At 32.6% G+C, this 18,297-nt stretch overlaps 1 protein-coding gene across 2 annotated transcripts in view; it reads right to left on the reverse strand.

Moving 5' to 3' along the window:
* Positions 1 to 18,297, reverse strand: part of KCNT2 (potassium sodium-activated channel subfamily T member 2) — a 537,465-nt gene that overhangs the window by 324,500 nt on the left and 194,668 nt on the right. For both annotated transcript variants that reach the window (XM_074222275.1, XM_074222274.1), the window contains exons 6-7: positions 3,795 to 3,869; positions 2,419 to 2,502 (exon numbers count right to left, since the gene is read on the reverse strand). In XM_074222275.1, the coding sequence (XP_074078376.1) occupies positions 2,419 to 2,502; positions 3,795 to 3,869 (159 nt within the window). The remainder of the gene's footprint in view (positions 1 to 2,418; positions 2,503 to 3,794; positions 3,870 to 18,297) is intronic.

Raw genomic sequence — 18,297 nt, forward strand, 5'->3', positions numbered from 1 at the left:
TGACCAAAGGTCATTCCAGTTGAATGAAGAATTCATTGATGCAATCATCAAAATCTTGTTTGAAGGTTTATAATTCTGATCTTCCTAAGTCCTTCAACACTTCTTTGCTTAACCTTGGGGAATCATAGCTTCTTCTTGGACAAATGTTGATGGTAAGTCTTTCTTCAAAAAAAACAGACCAGGGACAACTAGGTGGCACAGTGGATAAAGTACCTACCCTGAAGTCAGGAGGACCTGAGTTTAAATGTCGCCTCAGACACTTAAAAATTGCCTAGCCGTTTGACCTTGGCAAGCCACTTAACCCCATTGCCTTAAATAAATAAAATTTTAAAAAATTAGAGACCAAGAATCCAAAGGAAGGGAGAGATAACAGCATGAAAATATACAATCAAGTTTAATTTTGTATTATGTTAATAACCTGTCAAATAGAAATTCATTAATCATTTTAATACATCATTTTAAGTATAAATTTAATCTTTTTCTCCATCAGACCTCCATTTTAAAGAAAACCCTTAGCTACATTTTTTTAGCCTTACTCTGCTTTCCTTCTGGGGGAGAGGCTAATGAACAGAAAAAGGGACTAAGATCATTCTGAGGAGGGAGAAGCTAAGGGCAAAAATATTTCCGAAATGGATTATTCAGGCGTAAATGAACATTGCCTGTATTACATCAACTCTTTCTCCATTTTAATTTGAATCAGTGGGTTATTTTCTCATTTATTTAACTTTCCCAAGTAACTATTTGTAATATGAGTTGTCAGAAGGTTATTTTGTTTCAAATGTAATTTATATAATCTGTATTTAGTGAAACAAATATTTCCCTTTTGACAAGTAAAAAGACAGCCAAATGGCCCTGCAAAATATTCCAGTCAGTAACTCCCCGATTAGATTACTTAATCATTGGCTAAGAGCTTACTTGAGACTCGACTGCAGGATAGAATTTTTTTAAAAACATTTGCTCACTTATAAAAACCCAAATGTACTCCAAAATGTTTTGACAGCCAAAACTTGTGTCAGAACACACTTGTTAGGCTATGTCAGAAACATGTTTATCTTCCCCCACAAGATTTTATTTTGCAATGTAGCCTTGTCCATGATTTTCTTATTTGTTTCTCACATAAAAATTCATGGTGGATATCACCTATTAATGACCTGCATGACACCTAGAAATTTCATTTGCTTTTTCAAGCTACCAAAGATTAACTGCTTAAAATTTTTAAAATAAAAAAAATTAAAAATGTACTTATCTAATTATTTTTATATATTTCTTGGATATTATCCTACACCCTCTATTTAGGTACAATTTATGCAAAAAAGGCTACTGTAAAATTAATCTTCACCATATTCTAATTCACCATTTCTTATTGTTTCACATTTCCCTCTTTTCCCTCTGATTATTCCTTCTATGACTCAAAGTTCCAATAGCTGTAATAATATTCACATCTATTTGGGGTCATACATTGTCTGTCCTAAATAGAATGGGTAACAAATCAGAGCCTTTGAAAGAAGTTTGACTTTCTCCATAGGATCATTTACTCCTTTACAAAATTCAAGAAATATATTACTACCTATGAACAGAGGTACCACATACCTCCTACAAATACCAATCTAGTAGCTTGTTTTCTGGGTCTTGGATATAAAAGCCTGGAGCAACTGAGAAGGCTCTTCAATTTAATATCTGTATAACTGCATAAGTCACTGCATTGCTCCCAGACTCAAATTCCTCATCTTTGAAATGGGTGTATTGTGAGAAAAAAATATATTATAACCCTCAAAAGTCCTATATAAATGTAATGTTCTTCATCATCATTTCCCTACTAGTTTATCAGAACATGTTTTTGAGTGTGTTAGTAATTTTATATGAGCCAAAAGGACAATTGATCATTGGGTCAGTAGCTTATAAGATCATTTGAACTTTTTTGTATTTTTCCAGATTGTAATTTTATTGTGTTTGCTAACAATAGGAGTTGGGTTAGAGTGAATGCAGTTGCAAACAGCAGAAACTTAATGGTTTGAAATTATAGAAACAGTTTAGCCCTAGATGGCCAGAATGGAGAAAAAAAATTTCAAAGTTACTGGACAAGGACATTTTAATATCAAACACTCTTTCTTTTCAAATTATTCTTTTTTTTAAATATTCAAAATACTAATTTTCTTTTATTTTGTAAAATAATTTGTACATAATGGAAGACATAAAAAGCTGTCTCACTATGATATAAAATCATTGATTATTATTTTTAATTGAAAGAATATGACATCCATTAATTATTTATGGTTGTATGGGAAAAACAAAAAGAACAACTAATAAAACAGTTAAAAAGGTGCTAATATTATAATCTACTTGTGTTAATCAGAATAGTAGCAAATCTGAAAAAATGCATATTTTTAAATCACAAATTCAGTTTAACTTTGTACTTACAATCATATTTTCCAAAGCATGTTTGGCAAGCCAACAATTTAGAAAGACAGGGATGAATAGATTTCTTAAGGAAGGCCAGAATATCTGGAAAATAAATTAAAACTAAAACCTTTTTTGACAGAAAAAAATGAGACATCAATTAGAATGAAACTCTATTTCAATGACTATAAAACTAAGATTAAAAAAGTTGTATTAATGGAAGATCTGCAAGAATTTGAAATCAACATCAAATATTCTCTACTGTAGGGGAAAAATGAAGGATTTTTATTTGAGAGTAATAATGAAGAGATAAAAGACTAGTACAATTGGTTTTTGAAGACATTAACATCTCTTAGGGAAATATAAAGTAGAAGAGAATAGAAGTACATTCCAATAAATAATGAAGCTTAATTAAGCATTGTTCTTTCAAGTTTTCTTAGTAGAAAGCTAGATAAACAGTGGATATTTTTTTTAAAAAGTAGTATTAGGAAATGGGACAGGACAAAGCCCCCAGTGAGTTTATCCTTCAGATATTTTGAAAGATCATGTATTATACAATTTTACATCTAGGTCATTTATTTTATTTAATAAAACTCCAACTGTTTTGCTTATATTAGTTATTCAAAATGAAAAATATCAGATTTGAGCAACAGTTGGAAAAGTTGCTTAGGAGTTTTATATCCATAAATAGTCATGTAGCTTAGTTCAGTTTAGGTCATGATTGAAAGAAGAAGAAGAAAAAAACATAATACCTCATATTAACTACTATAAACCCTGAATTCACAAGTCATTTTTATAAAGAGGCAACAGTTCATTTAAGCTGAAATTCCCTTTTGCACATTGGAAAGTACTAGCTGTAAATTCATGGATAAACCTAAATGTAGCGAAGAATGTCTGGCAATTTCCTGGCAGCCTCTGTTCTGGAGAGAGAATTAGGTTCAGTAAGTTATGTTGAACAACCAAAAATGCATAAATCAAGATGATTTTAATGCATAAATTATATAAGAAAAATTATCTTATACTCATATAATCATCCTTTCATTTCTACACAATATTCTTAAATAAATACAATTTCTGTTCTGTCATTGGAGAATTAGATATTTAAGAAGCAGTTTTTGTGAATATATAAACTTTAAAGGGGGATGAATATGGGCCAACCATATGAAGGGCTCTCTTTTTATAGTACTTTATTCTGCAACTGTAGACAGGATCTCTATTAGTTTTTATTTAATCACAGAATCTATCCAGTTGATGTATTTCATTCTATTTTTCTCTATTGATGCAAGCATGGTATCCAGTCATCCAAAATATTAGACTTATTTATTACCAACTGTTATCCTTAAAGCCTCAATTAAACTCAAATGGCATGCAGTTTTTCTTTCTTTTGGTGGACTTACTGAAATGATGAAGGGGACAGCATTAATGATTTCCAGGATGAAGGGTATGCGTAAAATCTGCTCCCATATATTTCCCTTTTAAGAAATAAAATAGAAATAGAAAAAATATAAATTGCATCCTGTCAAGAAGAGAAAAATTATTATGTATAGGACTTTCTCTGGCTATAAAAGTATATATGTTAATATGATGCAGCAATTTTTAGAACTTAGAGTATTGAGCAAATAAATTTGGAGTCCCCTGATATATGCAATTCAACTTCCATAATTTCCTGCAAAACTAGGAAACAATTTCCTTTCCATGGAATTGTCTGAATAAATTATAGCATTTTCATCCTACAACTTTTTGGGCACAAAAATATAGATTAAAATTTGTCTTACTGGTGATGATTCCAAAATATTATTTAATAAAAACTCTATTGGAAGAAACATAAAATAACCTCTTTTTTTATCACAAGCATGAAAATATTCAAAGATAGTTATCATTTTTCTACTAAATATCTTTTCTAAACTGTTCCTTATATTATTGATTTATTCCATTTCCAGGTTCTTCAGCTTGCTGGCAGTTTTCCTCTAGATGTCTGATTTTATGATTCTCAGACTTGAACGCAGTATTTTGGATATGATGAAATAACATGACAAAATATGTAAAAATTGATTTACAAATCTTAGAGTGCTATGTAACTATCAACTATCATTTTTGTTTAGCTTCCTATATTTCAGTTGGAACCTGTATTTTCTTCATTAATACAGAACTCCAGGAATTCTACTTTTGTAGCCCAGCAACTCCTCTATAATTTACAGTCCCAAATTTTGGCTAGATCATTAAGATTAAGAGATTTACTCATAGGCACAATGCTAATATGTGTCATATTATTAAACATCTGAGTATTAAATTCTTGACCATAGTTCTGTCTGACTCCAAGTTTAGCATTCAATTCACTATAAGCTTCTATATTTGTTTTCATTATTATCATACTTAATTTTTATTGTCACAATTATTTATTTATCAGACATTTAAATTATTTCTTATTTGCTGATTTATTGGGCAATCTGCTTTATTGATTTTTGAGTAATCTAAAATGTAACCTGGTATTATATAAACTCATGCTTTTATCTTGAATTATTAAATTCTTGAAACTAAAAGCAGTCTTTTACATTTATCTATCTGAACTATAAGAAGATCAATTACCTCTTGACATTAAGGTGAAAAAAAATATTAAACCAGAATTAGTTAATTGTTATTAGAATTGTTTGGTGAGCAAAAATTGTTTGAGATGCAGCATATTGTTTTTATTAATTCTTCATGATTTCACAAGTAACAATTATTTATCAGTCATCAGCATGGTGCCCAGTGCTCAGATTATGTCACCCAGTAGGTATTCAATCTTGATTGCTAAATATAGTGGGAAAGGTATTGGCTTTGGAATCAGAGAAACTGGCTTCAAATTTCACCTCTGACACTAAGTCTGTTGCCCTAGTCAAAATTACTATACTTCTCTAAAGCAATTTTCTCAACTCTAAAATGCAAAGTCAGGTGGATTAGAAAGTCCTAAGAACTCTTAGATCTGTCTACTTTAATCCTAGGTCTAAAACATATTTAATAATTCCAAAAAGTTCTACTTATTTGATAGGACTCCTCAAAAGAAGAATAATCTGAACAGCTGAAAACTATTATTTAATGATTACTTTATAAGAAAAGTGTCTAGATAGACTAGATATACATACCCTTCTAGATAGACTTTCCCAAATATTTACATCTAATTCTACTCCTGGGACTAAAGTCTAGTTTGTATTAACTTCTGAAGCATTATGTGTAATTACAATGTTAACCTGACTGTTTGTCACTGAGGGGAGGGGGGTGGAAAGGGAGGGTGGAGGGAAATTTTGTAACTCAGAAATATACATAGGCATATGGATGAATATTAAAAAAAAACTTTCATAACATGTGTTTGTAAGGTAAAACATCAATAAAAATAAAATAAAAATAAAAAAACTTCTGAAGCATTCTCATCATTACTCTACATGAATCACAAAAGAGTAGTTTAGAGGACACAGTAAGTAAAGGGTACAATTACATCATTCTCTTCTTGGAAATCTACAGGATTTAGTCTCAGTCTTTTGCTGAGAAGATGACAAAGGGTCAAAGAACATCACCATGGAAAGAAGAATTGATGATTGTGCCGAGTTTAAGAAGCATAAATGTCTGTTTTATCTGGTATCTATTTTGCCTATTTGCACAAAAAAATGAATATATCTGTAAGACCTTACAAGATGGCAGAATAAAAAGTTGCATTTGGTTCTGGATCATGCGTCTCCACATAGAAATAAAAAATGGGCCAAATAAAGTAGTGATTCCAGTTATTAGAGAGGAACTCAAAATTTTCTATTAATATTTTATCTTTCCATCATTTTCTCTGTCATACCTCTCCAAAACCACCTATCCTATTCTTCATCCTCACTAAGGTTTTCAATCTCTTCTCCTCTCTGTATTCATCCAGGCCACCAGAATGTAACCATTCTGGCTACAGTCTTCTCTTCCTAAAATCCAATCACTGAAAATTATCACCAAATCCCAATCTTGGTTTATCTACAATATTTAATGCTTTCCCTCCTACACACATGTTGCTACAAATAACTATAGAAATCTTGAAATTGGACTAACTGGGTCTGCTACATTTTTAACAATCCAATCCAAACTGATTTCTCATGGTAACAATCAATCCTGCTACTCCTCCCAAATTGACTATCTCAATGACTGAAACTTCTGTTCTAAACTTTCTTTTCTCTCTTCACTCCTGTCATATTCATCCTTCTATTCCTCAGCTATGGAAATTGCCTGATATTTTACTTTAAAAAGGAGGTCATTTAAAGAGAGCTACTTCTACTCCTTTTCTCTTCATCTTTAGCCTTTCCTATTGTTTCCTCCTTTATGTTCAAGATGTGGTCCATATTCTTGCAAGGCCAACCCTTCCTCATGAACATGCAACTGATCACATTGTCTCCTCTATTTTCTGGCACAATTCTCTCTCTCTCTCTCTCTCTCTCTCTCTCTCTCTCTCATTTCTTCCTGCTGATACACTGTCCTCTTAATTTATTCCCTCTGGGTTCTCCTGTTATCTGTCTAAATGACCCTTTTCAATCCCTTAAACATTGCTGTTTCTTCATCCATGTCACATCCACTTTGGATATATTTAAAGTCTTGTTCTTACCCTTCTCTCCTTTTCTCTCTACATACTCTTCTACTAAGAAATCTTATCAGTTTCTCTGTTTTCAATGATCAGTCATATAAAACTGATTCCTGAATATCTAGCACATTCTATTCAGATTGAGATCTAGTTCTTCACCACTATCTACTTTTTTTTAACATTTAGAATTAAATATCCCCATGGCATCCCATACTCAACATGTGAAAAAATTGAATGGTTTATCCCTTCTCCCAAACCTTTTCTTCTTCACTCATGGGAAGCATGAAACTTCCAATCATACAGTTTTTAAACCTTGATGCCAACATTGATTCCTCATTTTAACTCACTTCATTCACTACAGTATCTCGTGGATATGTTCCTATTTTGTCACTCATGCAGTCAGAACTCTAGTTTCCCTCAGAAGTCATTTCACCTGGACTTTGCATTAGCCTTTCACCTGGAGTTCCTTTCTCACTCCCTACTCCAATCCTTCCTCCACACAGCTGCCAAAATAGTTTTCTTAAAATATAGTCTAACCATGTCAACCATTAAATACTCAATTGAACCAGTGTCTTCTTATCACTATTAGCATCAAATATGAACTGCTCTGACATTTGTAGTACAACCCGACTCCTTCCTTTATTTCCAATATTTTTACATCATACTTCCCTTCCACACTTTATGGTAGAACTGTACTTTTAAACTTATTCTGATGTACATATAATACTTTTTTTTCTCCACTTCTCTAAATTCACAGTCATTCCCACCTTCCATTCTCAGAGGGAAAAAAAAGGTCTTCTATTATTATCTACTCTATAATGTATCCATTATATATGGATATAACTAACTGGAAGCAATAGATTTCTACCAAAAGAAAAAAAAAAGCTCTATTTAAGTCTGCAGGGGACAATTTAATGTAGGCTAAGGTTTGCTTGGTTTCTTTCTCTTTGACTTAGGGACCTAATATTAAATGAAAATTTCTCAAATTAGTCACCACTACTCCAATCCTGCATTTGGGGAAAATTCCTAATATCTGAGTTATACCTATCATTCTCTGCTTAACCTTATGTTTTATACTTATCTATCTCTAATTCTTTCCTGGACCCTTCATTATTAAGTAAAATTCAGTTTCCAGTAAAGGAAAATGTGGATGAAAATAGGAAAGAAGCTTTAGCAATAAGAGAAGGAAAAGAAATTTAAGGAATCTGAATTGGCAATGAGGAAGCAAAGTTTTCATTCTTTGCAGATAATAAAATGGTATACTTGGAGTACCTGAGAAAATCATCTAAAAAACTCCTTGAGACAATTAACAAATTCAGCAAAGTAGCGGGGTATAAAATAAACCTTCATAAATTATCATTATTTCTCTATATGAACAACAAAACCCAAGAGCAAGAAATAGAAAAAGAAATTTCATTTAAATTAACTATGGGGCAGCTGGGTTGCACAGTGGATAGAGCACTGGCCCTGGAGTCAGGAGAATCTAAGTTCCAATCTGGCCTCAGACACTTAACAGATATCTAGCTGTGTGACCTTGGGCAAGTCATTTAGCCTCACTGCCTTGAAAAACAAAAGTACCTATAGACAACATTAAATAATTGGGAATTTACCTCCTGGGACAAATCCAGAAACTGTATGAACACAATTATAAAGCACTTCTCATTCCAACAAAATCCAATCTAAATAATTGGAAAAATGTCAATTGCTCATGGTTAGGTCAAGCTAATATTATAAAAATGACAATTCTTTCCAAATTAAATTACTTGTTCAGTGCCATATCAATCAAACTCTCAAATAACTACTTTACCAAACTAGAAAAAATAGTAACAAAATTCACCTGGAACAACAAAAGGTCAAGAATAGCAAGGGAACTAATGAAAAAAAAGATGTACAGTTAGGTGGTCTGGTTCTACCAGATCTAAAATTATACTATAAAGTGGCAGTCATCAAAACTCCCTGATACTGGTTAAGAAAAATAGAATAATGGATCAGTGGATTAGGATAGGTATGAAAGAAACCACAGTAAATGCAGCAATCTAATGTTTGACAAACCCAAAGATACCTGTTTCTGTGATGAGAACCCACTATTTGACAAAAATTGTTGGGAAATTTGGAAAATAGTATGGCAAAAAATAGACATAGACCCACATCTCACACTCTATATCAAAATGTCAAAATGGGTGCAGAATTTAGACATAAAGGGTGATGTCATATATAAATTAATAGACCAAGAAAAACTCTATCAGATCTATAGAAAGGGATCAGAATTAGAGTACATTTTAAATTGCAAAATGAATGATTTTGATTATATTAAATTAAAAAGGTTGCACTAATAAAATCAATGCTTCAAAAATTAGAAGGAAAGCAGAAAGCTGGGAAACAATCTTCACAACTAGGAATTCTGATAAAGGTCTCATGGCTAAAATATAGAGAGAGCTATATCAAATTTATATGGTTACAAGTCATTCCGCAACTGACAAATGGTCAAAGGATAAGAATAGATGCTTTTCAAATGAAGAAATTAAAGCTATAGCTTTAATTCGCAGTCATATGAAAAAATGCTCCAAATATTTATTGATTAGAGAAATGCAAATTAAAAACAACTATGAGGTATCACCTCACTCCTATCAGATTGACTAAAAGGACAAACAGGGAAAATGATCAATACTGGAGAAGTTTTGGCAGGATTGGATCATTGATGCACTGGAATTTTAAATGGATCCAACCATTCTGGAGAGCAATATGGAACTATTCCGAAAGAGCAATAAAGCTGTTCATACCCTATGACCCAGAAATTCCAATTTATTACTTCCAGAAGAAGTCATAAAAATGGGAAAAGTCAAAAATATTTCAAAATATTCACAGAAGCTCTTTTTATAGTGGTAAAGAAATGGAAACTGAGGGGATGCCCATCAATTGGGGAATGGCTGAAGAAATTATGGTACATGAATATTATGGAATGTTGTTCTATAAGAAACCATTAATGCCCATACTCTAGAGAAGCATGAAATGAATTACAAGAACTAATATTGAGTAAAGGGAACAGAATCAAGAAATATACACATTAACAACAACATTGTGAGATGATCAACCTTGATAGAAGTAACTTCTCTCAGCAGTTCAGAGAACGAGGACAACCATATTAGACTGGCTATGGACAATGTTCTTCCCATCCAGAGGAAGAAAAACAAAACAAAATGCTCAAAAAGGCCCCTTCAGAATTTGATGAACATTTTATAAAAACTATCTCTTATGTATCTCTTGTCTTTAATCCTAATTCCTCATACCGAAAATAAACATGTTTATCAAAAATATGTATGTACAATGTTAACCTAACTGTTCACTGCTGAGGGGAAGGGGATGTGAAGGGAGAGTGGAAAGAAATTTTGTAACTTAAAAACATGCAAATGCATATGGATGAATGTTGAAAAAACCCTTCATGCCATGTATTTGGAAAAAATAAAATATCAATTTAAAAAAAGGGAAAAAGAAACAGGAAAGATATTTCTATTTTAGTATCTCATTTAGACAAACATCAGGAGAGCAAATTGAAGAAAGAGTCAAACTTTTCTCAGGATCTCTTCCCCAGTTCTGTGAAACAAAGGATTGCCCTCAATATCTCCTTTCTCGGTTATAATTCAGTCTTCCCTTTATCCCTTGCTTGATACATCATTTAATATCTGAATGTGCCTTTTATAGAAAATGTCTTAAACTCAATGACTTTAATTGTTTCAGTTATATTTAAAGGTACTGTCCAAACTTAGGTCTAATTTATTTTTTAAAAAATTATTCCTTCTTAAGATTTTAAGGACAAATGGAATGTTATGGACTGCATTTTTTTAATTTTTAAGCAACAAAAACAGTTGATTATTACACATTACTGAAAGGCAGTGAAAACAGTTGAAATAGAAAACATCAAAATTTCTATGAAATACATATACTAACCTGAAGTCATTATATGAAGAAATATTCAAAATAGACAAATCTACACCCAAAATACCAATGATTTCTTAGTTGACAAATCTAATTTTTCCCAGTTATTATCTTTCTTAATCTCTCTTTTGCCTTTGACATAGTCAGTCATCCTCTTCTTCCTCATTCTATTTTCTCCCTAAGTTTTTCATAACACTGCTCTATACCTAGTTCTCTCTACTTTGGTTCTTTTCCTGCCTATTCCTGCTCTATTCTCCTCTGAGGTTATCTTCATCCATTCCAAACTTGTTAAGTTGTGTTTCCTTCAGTTCCCTATTCAGGGTTCCCTTCTAATTTCCCTCTAAGCATTTTTTCTTCTTTGTGTTCTCATTAGGTCCCATGGATTCAATTGTTATCTCTATGCAAATAATTTTCAAACCTAGTTATCCAATTGTAGCATCTTTCTTCTTTCATATCTCCAATTGTTTATTAGAAATCTCTCATTAGATGACATGTCGACAATTTAAATTCATGTCCAAAGGCTGAACCCCCTACCTTTCTACCCAAACCATTCTTTATCCTTAACTTTCCTATTATCAAGGATACTACTGTCTTCTCAATAAAGTCATTTTCATTACCATCCCTTATCCAGTACATTGACAAATAATGCCAAATTTTTCTTCACAGCATCACTACAGGACCTCCTATGATAATGCTAACACTTTGTTCTTATATTATACTTTAAGATAGCCATTATCACTCTTATCACAATAGCCTAATAGTTGATTCGTCACCCCCCAGTCCAATCTATCCTCTCTTTAGATAGCAAATCACTGTGTCAAAGTACAAGTCTAACCAGGTCCCTTCCTTATTTAACAAGCTCAATAGTTTCCTATATAAAGTCCCCTATTTGACATTCAAAGACATTCATAATCTGGTTCCCTCTAACGTTTCACATATTCTTTCATCCTACTCACCACAATGTATTTTATCAAATGATGACACTGACTTCCTTTTATTCCTTGAACAAGACATTAAATATTTTCATTAGCCATCCTCAAAACCTAAAATTCTTTCTGTCTCTCTGATTTCCTTAGCTTCATTAAAGTCCTGGATAAAACCCCAACTTCTATAAGAAGTCTTTCCTCATCCTTCTTAATTCTTGTTCCTTCTCTATGATGACTGTCTCCAATTTATTTTGTGTTTGTGTGTGTGTGTGTGTGTGTGTGTATTTCCTCATTAGAATATAAACTCCTTGATAGCAAAGGCTCTTTTTATTTATTTTGTTTTTAAGAGGGCTTTTTTGCCTTTATATCCTCAGCATTTATAACAGGCACCTAATAAATGTTTATTAACTAAATTGTTAAATATCTGGAAACAGAATGAGGGGTCATTGATTTGAGAATACCTGAACAAACTGTAGTATATGCATATAATGATGCTTAAAATTATGAATATGAGGAATTCAGAGAAACATAGAATTATCATGAATAGCTAGCTGTTGAGCAAATGAAACATAGCCAGACTATCAATCATTACTTATGATGAAAACAATAATGGAAATGAAAATAACAGGAATATGCAGCTGAATTCAGATTATGCATTGTAACAAGTAGATAGATGATAGATAATAACTATCTCTCCCCTTTTTGGGAGAGGTTGAGAAAGATGGGGGTTAATAGAAAGGAGAGATCTTGTCCTGCAATAGGATGTTTTTTCTTAATTGGTTTGCTTTATTACAATTATTACAGAAGGAATGTAAAAAAAATCAAAGATTTAGAGCTTGGAGTATTCTTAGAAGCCATCTAATCTAAACCCCTTTTTTGTGCCAGTGAAGAAATGAAGTCCTACAGATTTTAAGTATTATAAGTTGTAAGTGAAAGAGACAACATTTGACCTGTTCATGCTTCCAGCTGTATTTGTAATAACTTGGGAAATGATTATAGCATTTTAAAAAGCATCAATAAATCTAAAAAATGAAAAACTAAAGAAAAAATCAGGCAGAGACCCAAAGAAAATAATATATGCTTTATAATCCTCTTCAAAACATTTCAAATAATGCTCAACCAAAATAAAATCAGCATATGCCAAATTATATCTGATATTATTTAAAGCACCATTGAATGCTGAATATTAAGTAATTCCAAATTATAAATTTTTTTAAAATTATCTTTCTCTTTAAGTCAATTTAGTATCCATACAAATTTAAAACAGTTCAATAATCCCACAAAATGCACCAACACCTTAGTATCCTTTGATATTTAGCTAATAAAAATACAAAGAAAAATTTAATGTATCAACTTTTACTCATTTGCTACACATAGAAATGGAAGATTTCTATGAACATTTTTGGTCATAAAAACAGGAAAGCTTTCATTTACTGCTTGAAAGGTAGAGATAATAAAGAGATACGGGATGTCTGAATTATTTAGACAAAAAATCTACAGTTTTAATTTTTTGTCTCTGGAAAGTAGCTGAAAAGGAAGGTATAATGTGGAAATTCTAGCAGTAAAAAAGAAACTAGGATGAAGTTCTTGGGGAATAGAGCCTTGGGGGAAAATATAAGAAATTATATCTTAAATCCCTTTCTATGTAAACAGAAAGTTTTAGGACAAAAACAAATAATATATAAAGGAATATAAATCTCACAATTTAAAATAATTCATTTTATGTTGAAATTTACTAAATTAAAACTTTTTATTTCATTTATATAAAAATGAACTAATTTTCTTGAAAATATTTTTTTCACAGAAAAACACATTGCATATAATAAGATGCAATATGCTACAGTTAAAATGCGAATCAGGAGACCTGAGTTGAACTTATGGCTCTCTCATACTGAGTTAATCATTTCTATTCCTTGGACCTCAGTTTTGTCATATGTCAACTGTGGGAGCAGAAATAGGAAAAAACAATGTCTTCTAAAATGCCTTCCAGTTCTAATCTAAGATTCTTGGAAATATAGAGATGGAGAAATCCACCAAATTGAATACCAAACCAGCTATATATTTTATTCCAAGAGAGTTATGCCTAAGGTTCATATAATCTATGGTAATGCAATAGTAATGTTCAGAGATAAAGTGTGAATTCACATTTTATTACTTCTAGCCCAGTACTCCAATTACAAAGCAATACTGTCTGATTTTCTCCCTCTGCTAAGTATTGTTAACTAATGTAAAGGGATCTAAAAACCCTATACTGAATTCCTTCTTACGTGCAAAAATAAAAGATTAAAGGTAAGAATTAAAGAGGCTTTTTTTTCTATTAGGAATATCTAATTAAAGAAAATTAAGGGCAAGGATTCTGGGACCTATGAGCCACAAAATGGAGGAGGACATTTTCTGTGATCCCCATAATTCATGCATCTCTCCAAAACAGAAACTCTGCAGAAAGATAAAGCAATTTCAGCTGTCCCCAAGTTCTAGGCCATTCAGAATTCAAAAGGAGATTCTTAAAAAATCATTAACTGATATCCATTGATTCTGAACACATTCGGCACACTTCCGATACTTCTTAGTGAGGCTATACCAGTAGAATCAAGGACACAAAGACCTTCAACAAAAGCCACCCATATCCTAATTTCCCCTTATTGCTTCCAATGTCTTAGAGATCCTGGGACCAGTCACATCCCCTCAGAAGCAAACCCCAGAGTGAGATTAGAGTAGTCTGGTGTAAGTGAATGTACAGGTAGAGAGTAATATTAATGCAGTAAATCTCTGAACTGCCAATGTCAGTATATAATTGTATAGTACCAGTAACACAATTCTCTGAATTTCCTGGAGTGGTCAAAGAACTAAGGAATAAAGGGAGCATGACAGGCCACCAAGACAAAACACAATGCTGTACAGCACTTTACTAAACCTGAGGAGAAATAAAACATTCAGTTGGTGCCAGTTCTGACCATCAAAAGACTGTTAGGCAGATACCTAAGTTAGTAAACTACAAACTGCTCAGTATGGGAGGAGACTGAGACATTTTGAGATTCTACCCATAAAGAAAACACCATCAGAGGGAAAGAGTCAAAAAAGTAAATAAGGGAAAATTCAGTGGGATGGGATGAGAGAGGGTGGCAGACAGGAAAACATACTAAAGACCTCAAGAAAAATAAAACCTATAGACATTGTGAACATAGACAGAAAAATGAAGAGTGAAATAGTTAACAAAAGAAAATATGACCAATCAATCAATTTGTGATGGCACTTTGATAGTACTTTGAACTTACCAAGCAATCACTTAATGAAGCTGTGATTGATGACACCTAATTAGTAGTACTTGAGTAATAAATGACACCAGGTAAAGAGGCACAAAGATTTATAATTTTAAAGGGAAAGAAGGGAGGGTGTGAACACTAAGCAAATATTGCTTAGTAGATTTGACCCAGAGAGGAAATAAGATATATTCCCACTTAGTTTTAAAAATCTATCCTATAAAAAGTCTCTCTGATAAAAACTGCTGGGAAAATTGGAAGTTAGTATGGAAGAAAATTAGATTAGACCAACACTTCACACCCTTTACCAAGATAAGACCCAAATGGATACAGGATTTATATATAAAAAAATATTATAAGCAAATTAGAAGATCAAGAACTAGTTTACCTGTCAGATCTATGGAAAGGCGATAAGTTTATGACTAAGGAAGAGATGGAGAACATCACAAAAATGAGCTAGATGATTTCGATTTTATTAAATTTAAAAGCTTTTGCACAGATAAAACCACTGCAACCAAGATCAAAAGAAATGTAGTAAATTGGGAAACAATCTTTACAACTAATGATTCTGACAAAGGACTCATTTCTAAAATATACAGAGAACTGAGTCATATTCTTTAAAAATAAGCCATTCCGAAATTGACAAATGGTCAAAGGATATGCAAAGGCAATTTACAGAAGAGGAGATCAAAGCAATCCATAGCCATATGAAAAATTGCTCTAAATCATTAATTATTAGAGAAATGCAAATTAAAGTTTCTCTGAGTTACCACTTCGCACCTCTCAGACTGGCCAATATGATCAGAAAGGATAATGATCATTGTTGGAAGAGTTGTGGCAAATCTGGGACACTATTACACTGTTGGTGGAGCTGTGAACTCATCCAACCTTTCTGGAGAGAAATTTGGAACTACACACAAAGGGCAACAAAAATGAGCATACCCTTTGATCCATCAATACCACTACTGGGTCTATACCCTGAAGAGATGATGAAAAAAGGTACAAACATCACTTGTACAAAAATATTCATAGCAGCCCTGTTTGTGGTGGCAAAGAATTGGAAATCAAGTAAATATCCTTCAATTGGGGAACGGCTTAGCAAACTGTGGTATATGTATGTCATGGAACACTATTGTTCTATTAGAAACCAGGAGGGATGGGAATTCAGGGAAGCCTGGAGGGTTTGCATGAACTGATGCTGAGTGAGATGAGCAGAATCAGAAAAACACTGTACATCCTAACAGCAACATGGGGGTGATGATCAACCTTGATCGACTTGCTCATTCCATCCGTGCAATAATCAGGGACAATTTTGGGCTGTATGCAATGGAGAATACCATCTGTATCCAGATAAAGAACCATGGAGTTTGACCAAAGTTCAAGGACTATTCCCTTTAATTTAGGAAAAAAACAGATATCTTATTGTCTGATTTTGTTATCTCATACTTTTTGTTTCTTCCTTAAGGATATAATTTTTCTCTCATCACACTCAATTTGGATCAATGTACAACATGGAAACAAAGTAAAGACTGACAAATTACTTTCTGTTGGGGGTGGGGGAGGAAAGTAAGATGGGGGAAATTGTAAAACTCAAATAAAATCTTTAATAAAAAAATCTAACCTACTCTACAGGGAAAGGGGGGAAGGGAAAGGGAAAGATAAGGGAAGAAGGAACTGATTAAAGGGAATTGAATGTATAACTGAAAATAAATTAAAAATTAAATTTTAAAAGAAAGTTAAAGGAAAAAGGGAGTAAAACTCTGGTGAGGAAGAATAAGAGGAAAGGAAAGGAAAGAGAAAACTATAAGTGGGGAAAGATAGCAGGGAGGTAAATATAGAATTAAGAATCTTAACTCTAAATATGAATGAGAAGAATTGTCCCATAAAATGGAAGCAAGTAGAAGAATGGATTACAGACCAGAATCCTACAATATATTGCTAACAACAAACACATTTGAAGAAGATAGATACATACAGGGTAAAAGTAAAAGAATATAGAAAAATGTATTATGCTACAGCTGATATAAAAAAATCAAAAGTAGCATTCCTGATCTTAGATAAAGTAAAAGCAAAAATCAATCTCATTAAAAGGGATAATGAAAGAAGCTACATCTTCTTAAAAGGCACATTGGTAATGAAGCTATATCATTACTAAACATGTAAGCCCTTAGAGGCATAGCACCCAAATTCCTAGTGGAAAAGATGAGTGAATTACAAGGAGATATAGACAGGAAAACTTTAATAATGGGGGACCTCAACCTCCCTCTCTCAGAACTAGATAAATCTCACCAGAAAATAAACAAGAAGGAAGTTAAGAAAATGAATGAAATCTTAGAAAACTTAGACATGACAGACCTCTGGAGAAAACTTAATGGGGACACAAAAGAATATAACTTTTTCTTGGCAATACATGGCAACTGTACCAAAATTCTTTTTAAATGTAGTTAGGAAGATAAGGGTAAAGGTAAAAGTGCTTTGAAGATAACACTAAAGAAGTGAGTCTAGGTTAACAGAACCTTAGCAACACCCTGTCTACAAATGAATCAATGATATTTGTTTCTTAGAACTACAGTTTAATATGGGAATGAGCAGAATACTGAGATAGAGAAGAGTCAGTGACATGTAAGATAAAATTTAGGGTTAGAAATAAGGGGAAAGTGTTTCCCATGATCTTAGGAAGAAAACACTTTCAGAGACTAGATGAGAAGAGTGGGAGAATTGAAAAAGAGGAGGAAAAAAAGAAAACTTTTTTTGGTGATGGAAAGGTGATTCCACTGATGAATAAAGGGAAGGGAAGGGAAGAGAATTGTACTATAAATGGAGATGGAAACCTTGTCAGGTGGATATGGTGCTTGAAAAAAATAACTTGCTTCTAATATATTCTGAAAGACAAAAGTTGGAATCTTTTGGGGCAACTGGTACCTATGGGATGATATAAAGAAGGATATTTGAGATAAATGTGGGGAAATAATCAGAGAGGGTATAATTCCGTGGTGAGTTCCATAATCAAGGGTATGAGGGGAGGGGCCCTACCATCAGGCAATGTCCTCTTTGACACCTGAATTATTTGATACTGTCCTGAAAGTAAGATACAATAGAAAAATAGGAATTTATGGAGTAAGGTCTACAAGAAAATGACAGAAACTTATAGAATAGATAACATGGAAGCCTTGGTTATATGAGGAAAAACAAGAGAAAT

The sequence above is a fragment of the Macrotis lagotis genome, chromosome 2 (genome assembly GCF_037893015.1).
Source record: "Macrotis lagotis isolate mMagLag1 chromosome 2, bilby.v1.9.chrom.fasta, whole genome shotgun sequence".
In the NCBI taxonomy this organism is placed as follows: Eukaryota; Metazoa; Chordata; class Mammalia; order Peramelemorphia; family Peramelidae; genus Macrotis; species Macrotis lagotis.